The sequence below is a fragment of the Zingiber officinale genome, chromosome 6B (assembly GCF_018446385.1).
Source record: "Zingiber officinale cultivar Zhangliang chromosome 6B, Zo_v1.1, whole genome shotgun sequence".
Taxonomy (NCBI): Eukaryota; Viridiplantae; Streptophyta; class Magnoliopsida; order Zingiberales; family Zingiberaceae; genus Zingiber; species Zingiber officinale.
This window is the reverse complement of record NC_055996.1, coordinates 114,979,878-114,987,191: the sequence shown is the minus strand read 5'-3', so window position 1 is coordinate 114,987,191 and position 7,314 is coordinate 114,979,878. Positions and strand designations below refer to the sequence as shown.

At 38.9% G+C, this 7,314-nt stretch overlaps 2 protein-coding genes across 2 annotated transcripts; both read right to left on the bottom strand.

Annotated features, from left to right (window-relative positions):
* Window positions 1–1,439: 1,439 nt before the first annotated feature.
* Window positions 1,440–4,289, bottom strand: LOC121989059 (probable prolyl 4-hydroxylase 3). Its single transcript, XM_042542874.1, has 7 exons — window positions 3,997–4,289; window positions 3,788–3,872; window positions 2,836–2,933; window positions 2,661–2,758; window positions 1,919–2,048; window positions 1,645–1,823; window positions 1,440–1,530 (listed from the first exon to the last, which is right to left on the bottom strand). Exons 1-7 carry the CDS (start codon window positions 4,182–4,184, stop codon window positions 1,457–1,459), a joined length of 852 nt encoding a protein of 283 aa, XP_042398808.1. The 5' UTR covers window positions 4,185–4,289; the 3' UTR covers window positions 1,440–1,456.
* A 110-nt stretch (window positions 4,290–4,399) lies between these two features.
* Window positions 4,400–5,669, bottom strand: LOC121989066 (GEM-like protein 4). The gene is made up of 4 exons (XM_042542883.1): window positions 5,475–5,669; window positions 5,315–5,380; window positions 4,949–5,223; window positions 4,400–4,863 (listed from the first exon to the last, which is right to left on the bottom strand). Exons 1-4 carry the CDS (start codon window positions 5,596–5,598, stop codon window positions 4,687–4,689), a joined length of 642 nt encoding a protein of 213 aa, XP_042398817.1. The 5' UTR covers window positions 5,599–5,669; the 3' UTR covers window positions 4,400–4,686.
* Window positions 5,670–7,314: the final 1,645 nt, after the last annotated feature.

The following is a 7,314-nucleotide window of genomic DNA, read 5'->3' as shown; positions in this document are numbered from 1 at the left end:
GATTGCAGCTGCGACTCCATTGGCTAAGCAAATTGGGATCACGTGCATGCTGTTATATTCTTGCCTACTTTCCTGGCACATTGCAGCAGATGTGAGGAAAGTAGGGGACTGACTCATGCAGTTTATGTTTTCTTCACAAGCACATGGTCTCTTTTCAAGGGAGGGAGGTAGTCTTGTTTCCCATGGTGATATGGGTACTGGACTTTTGCGGTGGTTTCGGCTCACGAAATATGACAAATAAAATTTATAAAATGGAGTCGGTGTTTCATTTGAATTCTCAATGTCAAAAAGTACAGGGTAGCCGAATATAATTTGAAAATGTATGCACTGACCATCAAATTGGGTTTAAACACCACCAGACCAAGCTAGGTTATTGTGCAAACAATAACTTATCACCAATGCAACGAATTATGATAAAAATTTATTAAAGAAATAATCAAATCAACGAATTCTATTGTTGACAAGTTTTATGGATTTGAGCAATCCCATGCCCAACCAATCCAACTTAGAAGCTTGAAGCGGCAGATCATATTGTCAAAATATTGTTGGAAAACTGAACACTATCAAGTTCGACTCATAACATCTACACGGTATTGAATGTGTAGTTTGACATGACTTACAAAAATGAGGGAGAAATGGAGAAAAGAACTGAATTATGTTTCCATGAACTCCAACTGTCAACATACGTGCCGATCTCTATTCGATGCTAAATTGATCTCTCTCGATGCTAAACATGAAGTATGAAGTAGAAACTGCTTGGCATCATTCAGTAAAAGATTGGAAAGCAAATTTTTCTACAACAAAGGTAAGCAAAGTTAAAAATCAGCAGAGTAACTGCAAGCTTTTTTGATAAAAATGAGTAAGTGGTTTCCTCATAACTTTCCGTTTATCTTTCAAGAAGAGATGCAACCTCGTGATCTTTTATTATCAACAAAAGGCGTCTCTTCTAATTTAAAATTAAATGCTACATTCATCATCTAGGTTATATAGATATGTTCAGCAGTTGGAAGAACGAGCAACTTTACAGCATGAAGTTCTGATTCTACCATATTAATTAGGTTACCTAGCATAACATTCACAAGAATACAGATTAGAGAACAGAGTTTATGTATAGATAGGTCTCTATCGTAAATATTCAGTTGATCATTTATGCATCCATCTAATTGGTGGAATTGTGATTAACTGTGGCCAAAATGTCACAAGGACCTCAAAATAATGCCAGCATAAGGCATATGCAGTATGTAGCTTGCTTGATTTTACCCATCCATCTAATTGGCCAAACTGTAATTAACTGTCACAGTTATGCCAGCGTTAAGTCATAAAACTGCATTTCTGCTCAGCCTTTTTATCTTCCTAATAGAATAAAAGATGATGATTATGTTGCTTTCAGAAGGCCACAGTAGCATTTCTCAAGCCAAGGAGGATAAGGAATTAAAGTACCTTCTCAGCAAAGTAACTACGTTCTATATTCATGAACACGCATCCATTTCGTAGCAGACCATTTATTTCCTTTAATAACAGCGCATCCACCTGCAATGAGTTCAGTCAGTAGGTAAGATGTTGATTTTTGTGCAAACAGATACAATGGAAATAATTATTTTAGTGGCTGTATGTGTATCACAAAAAAAAAAATAGAAAATATACCATGTAAACTAGATGGATCCAGGGAGGCATCCGGCTTCATACTCCAGAAGAGTAAAGCATTGCCCATCTTTGGTTTAACAGAAAGGCCTTTCTTTGCACATTCCGATAACTCCGGTGAAGAACTTCTGTTGAATTTTGCAGAAGGAAACACAGTTTCACCACCTTCCTCTACATCAGAACTGATCAAGAAAAATTGCAACATTAAGGTCACAAAAGATGTTACTCTTTGAAAAAAAATGACCAGCCTCCTAAAGCAATATAGGGTGATTCTTACAGGTACATGAGAAGTGTAGCTATTCGCTGACCGCCATTCTTAGTGTTGAAGTCATCCATGAAGTAATCAAAGTGAGGTTCATATTTCTGACCAACTTCGTAATGAAGAACCTGAAGACCCTCTCCATGCTCTGAATTAAGGAACAAAACCAAATCTTAGCTGTGTAAAAACATCTACAGAATAGACTGACGAAAAACTGGCACTAGAATAGATGTGTAATTCATCTTTGATGGGAGAATAGTGGCATGATGACTGACTATATTAGTAAGATATTCATATAACCAACATAGAGGGTGCAAAGTTCAGCAAATTGAAACTGATGGAAACCCAGCATTCTTCAAGAAATTTACTAGAAGAAAATTGAATGAATGACCCAAAAATTGAAATACATTTTAAAAAAAAATTAAAATCAAGCTAAGAGAGTAAAGTTGTGAGTATGTTCAGGAAAAAGTGTGAATTCAGAAATACTATGTAACCAGTAAATACACAGATGAATGCAGAGTCAAGGTGTAAGAAGATACCAAATTGCAATAAATAGTCATGATAACTAGTTATTTTTGAAGTCTAGTTATAATTCACATAATATTGACAAATTAAGAGGAGCAAAGGTCTGATATATGTCAGCGTTTGCAGATAGCAACACAGAAAAATAATTTTGTATAAACCAGAATCTAACACATCCTGAAATACTATAAACCAACAGGCATAATTCTTCAGTTCATATAACATACTAAATACACACCCATCGGTATGAAGGAAAAGTTTGCTATTCTTTTCTCAATTGTTCGGATGATTTCGTCTTGTCCTCTTCTAAGAAACATGCCAGCACTTGTCCGCACCCTGGAAGACATTGTTACACTTTAAGATGATTAACTAGTAGCCAGATGATAAAAGAGACAGGGAAATGAAATATAAACCTGCTGTCTTTACTCCGACCTGTCACACTATCTACAACTGTTGACTTCTGCATGTGAGGCTTTGCTAATTCAATGAGGTACTCACACTCTTTCTGGGACTGATTAGCACACATATAAAACAGCTATTGTCACTTATAAAAGACATGAATAACATTAAAAACCATGCAGACGATATAACATGCGTAGGTGACTAGGCAACACTTGAGAGAAAATAAAGGTCATAGGAACAAATAACAGGATGATAACAATTAAGGAAGTTAACATTTTTTATTCAGAAAAAAGGAAGCTAAGATTTGTCTCTTGAACCCATGTTATCATATCTTCATGGCGGATGGAGCAATAAGTGTACACAGCAACTTTATTATGCTCTACTCATGCCAAACTGGTAGACAAATAGGCACAATAATGTAAAATAATGAGGGGTTGATGTTGCCATTTTAGATATGGATATCGCCACAAAGAAAAAAATCAAAATAGAAAGGATAAAGAAATAGATTGGGCATGAGATGGAAATGTAGAACTTAGGACTTCAAAGTAATGTAAACTAGATGATTGAAGAACTTAAAAAAGAAAAGGCCTGAAGCACTCCAGCAAACCTTGAAATCACCCGACTTACAAACATTGAAACTAAGAAAAAAAACAACCACGATCTCATTTTTCAAAACATTAGACACTCTCTTCAGAGGACTATCCTACTTCCCATAGTCGTCTTTCGTTAAACAGCCTATTTCTTCACAAGGATTCACAGGCGAGTGCACTGTGACTCATTTGTCGAAAAAAATTAGCCAATTTTTCAGAAGAGAGTCGATTATTGGAGGCAATTTCACCATTATTCAGATCCATAAATGAGGCAGATACATCCCACAGAGTAAACTAGAGAATCAAGAACAATAAGCCAACTTGAAAGGGAGGAAGCAACATAAACTTATAAAAGAAGAGAATGGCAATCAACCATAAAATTGTGATACACAAATGCCCTGGGTTCCCACGAGATCACCTCCGTCCACTGATCCTCTCCGTGCTCCGGCTCATTCTTCCTGCAAAACCCAGAAACACAATCACTAGCGTCGAAGCGGGGACCCACCGGATCCAAGGCGAAAGCCTACAGATCCGATCGATCTGCCTCTAGTAACACCACCATGAAACAAGAGCTCAACGCACGCCTCCCGGATGGATCTTCGAGGACCGTGCTTGGCGGGACCGTCGGATTCAACAGGGAGGGAGAAGATCCCGAGAGCGAGGAGCATGAGGAGGACCACCGAGACAGTGAGTAGCGCCATCAGAATGAGAGTGAAGGGGGAGGATCTCCGTCCGGGGAGCAGCCGTGAGTGCCGCGGAGGCCTCGCCATTGTCGCCGTCGCCGTGCGCAGCTGCGGCCTGTGAGAAATCGCAGAGCCAGAGAGAGAACGAGGAAAAGTCGGTCAATTCTCTCATTGGCTTTCCGCAAAAATATTAAATCAAAAATACTAAATCCACATATTTTTTTTTCCTTTTTCTTTTAAAAAAATGTTTTTAAAATTTTATTGGATCATATTTATACTGACTGATCATCACTGTTCATCACTAATGAATTTGCAACTCTATTAATAATTGTTTGATTTCATAAACAAAAGCTTAATTCACAATCAACATCTACAATCGTATACAATTCTATTATACAACTCCAAGCTGGTTTCTACTTGTTTCCTAACTCTTATCATAGAAACAAAGAGACAATAACAAATGGCTATTCTTTTACATACACAAAACTCTGCTCCCCAATTGATGAAGACATCAAGCAATTTCACTACTTGGCACACCGAGAAACTGTAATTAATTAATCACTTCCTCTCACGCCATCTGCTTGAATTATTATTGTTGTGCTGAGATTGCCTGCTGCAAGTACCTGAAGGCTCTCTCGCAGCTCACAAAGCCCATGAACCAAAACTCAAACTCATCCTCTGTGACAATCTGAACATACTTGTGCCTTGGCTTCCTTGCGTCCTCGCTTGGTTGTGCTACCTTTATATTTATCAATGGAATCAAAACCTGTAGCACAAGAACATTGTTAAACTACCACACGCATGAATTAAAGCTAGCGTTGCGAGAGAAGTTTAGGATTTTGATATATAACCTTGTATGGCACCTTCACCAGGTCTCCTTTAGGAGAAGTTAGCTTGAGCGACTGGTCGCTGCGGAATGCAATCTTCTCATCGGAGATGAAGAGCATCCCTGCGATAGGACCTGCGGTGGTGGATAAATAGCACTGGAAGGCTTTCAGTAGCTTCTCGCCTTCGCCCACGGCAAAAGCCTGTCGGAAGTCACTCTCGAGGCCGCCGGCTTGGAGAATCCTTGTTCCCATGCTCAACTTGCCCTTCATGGTTTCAGAGATCTTAGGGCCCAAGGTCACTGCATCCAAAGCATTGTAGACTAATTTTATTCAGTGTGTCATAGAACTAATTAATTCCTTGCTTCTTCAAGATATGGTAACATAATATACCATGCCCTCTCAGGCCTTGTGCTTTTTCTCCAGCCTTGCTTATCCAGTCAACGATTGAATCCTTTTCTGCAATCAGAAATGAACGAGAAATATGAGTTAGAATACAGCACAGCAGACGAAGATATACAGAACTGAGATCAAACTGCAGCACAATCATTACTTTGTTTGGAGTGGGAAGAATTGGAATTGAGGAACTGGTCAGCTGGCTCAGAATCAGAAGCATGCATTAGGTGGTCTTGGATTACAGGAAACCCAATTACTTGATCATGGCTTAGGCTGTCCATACCGGAAGAAGTCTTGAGGTTTCTTTGTTGCTCTCTGGATTGCCCTTTGCCACAACCAAGGCTGCCCCCTTTTATAAGGTGGTAGTAGCAGTGGAAGTTGGAAAAGAGGAGAATTATTGTGGGTTTCAGAATCAGCAATTTATCTTGTAGTTATCATTATCTCATCTCAAGATTAAGACTACTGTATTTTGTGGGTGGTCCAAAGCTAATTTTTGCGAGATACTTTCCACGGAAATCTGCCATCAGATACACTTGGATACTGTTTACCGAAATGTTCCATGATCAAGGATTAGTTGGCACAAAATTGACTTTGGATCATGTGTGCAAATCTAACACCATGGGAATGCTTCTTTTCTTTTCGTGGTTTTAAAGGCTCAGCGTTACTTATTCGGTTGGCTTATGCAGCAATGAGTCAGAAACCTCTCGTTCTTAATCAGTCAGTAATCATGTCATTAAATGAAACTTGAGGAAACAAGGTGATCCGTAGTGGAGTCAGCGTCCCGTCACACGCATAACTGAGTCAGCATGTCGTTGCCCCATTAATGAGCAAGGGCAGGTGCGGAGATGTTTCATTCGCACAGATAACTGTCTTTGTCCAATACAATATCATTTCTGATGACATCTGTCTGAAAAAAAAGTGAATGAAAATGAATGGATAAAAACCTGATTCTAACGTTTGTGTGTGGAAGTTTAATTAGTTTTACATTGAGAATTTTATGGTATGATGATTGAATAATTAATCATAGTTGAGAGATTTCTTATGCATGCGCCTGCAAAGGTGCAGATCAGGATTGTATTAAGCTACGAATGTAACTTACATGTCCAGTATCTCAGGACAAATATTATCTAAACAAATCAACCAATGTTTTACCGTAATTATCAATTTTTCCTACATGCTCAAGTGTATAACAAACGTATTAATGATTGAACTAAAATTTTCGAACACGGATCCGTAATCAACCTACTGATAACGATGTCAGTTGTTGGTGTTACGACTCGGAGGGGCGGAGACAATAATTAACCTTTATTCGGCCATTAATTGGTAGGTTTAATGTTGTCACGATTCAGAGCTTTATATAATCAAGGAGACTCCTACCTTGAGGAGAAAAGAGAGAAGTAGTATTTCGTCCAACTTCTTCCTCCATCACTCAATCGAGCAGTCCACGCGGCCTCGTGGTACATTCTTGTTCTTTACTACCTTTAGACTCCTCAACGAAGGGAGAGGAAAAGCAAGGAGAAAGGAGGAAGTGAAGGGAGGAGAGTGGGGAGACAAGTCAAATCCAAATTGGATTGAGACAAATCTATGTCTTGCTCTGAAACTGCCCTTTTGCTGTCGTTTCTCAACTAAGGCAACTCTATGGCAAACATTGGATTCTCTCCCATTTCGCGTCTCTATGGCGAACTTCCTGATGGTGGCCAGTGGAAGTAGGGGGAGAAAGCTTGCCCATGTCAGGACTTGCTTGAGGGCTGTCGACCTAGACTGTATTATCTTTCCCTTTTTAGTGAGGGTACCTGATGAACGGAGATCCCATTTCCTGTGGCGGATGAAGAGGTTGGAGATGTTGATACTTGATGCTAGGTAAAGTAATATGTCGTCAATATATTAGGGATTAGTCGAATTTAAATATATCAAATTAAATTTAATTTATCTACCTGAGTAGATAATCTGTAAGTAAAAGTTGATTTTCCTATCAAATGCTAAAGGCAGACTATAGA

What these genes read in the sequence shown, in the direction of transcription:
- LOC121989066 (XM_042542883.1), bottom strand. Translation starts at nt 5,598, where the DNA reads ATGGACAGCCTAAGCCATGATCAAGTAATTGGGTTTCCTGTAATCCAA. An exon ending in TTCTTCCCACTCCAAACAAA is followed by an intron (nt 5,381 to 5,474) that starts GTAATGATTGTG and finishes TTCTGATTGCAG; the next exon opens with AAAAGGATTCAATCGTTGAC. An exon ending in ACAAGGCCTGAGAGGGCATG is followed by an intron (nt 5,224 to 5,314) that starts GTATATTATGTT and finishes CTTTGGATGCAG; the next exon opens with TGACCTTGGGCCCTAAGATC.
- LOC121989059 (XM_042542874.1), bottom strand. Translation starts at nt 4,184, where the DNA reads ATGGCGAGGCCTCCGCGGCACTCACGGCTGCTCCCCGGACGGAGATCC. An exon ending in TTGTGTATCACAATTTTATG is followed by an intron (nt 2,934 to 3,787) that starts GTTGATTGCCAT and finishes TGTGCTAATCAG; the next exon opens with TCCCAGAAAGAGTGTGAGTA. An exon ending in GGTCGGAGTAAAGACAGCAG is followed by an intron (nt 2,759 to 2,835) that starts GTTTATATTTCA and finishes AATGTCTTCCAG; the next exon opens with GGTGCGGACAAGTGCTGGCA.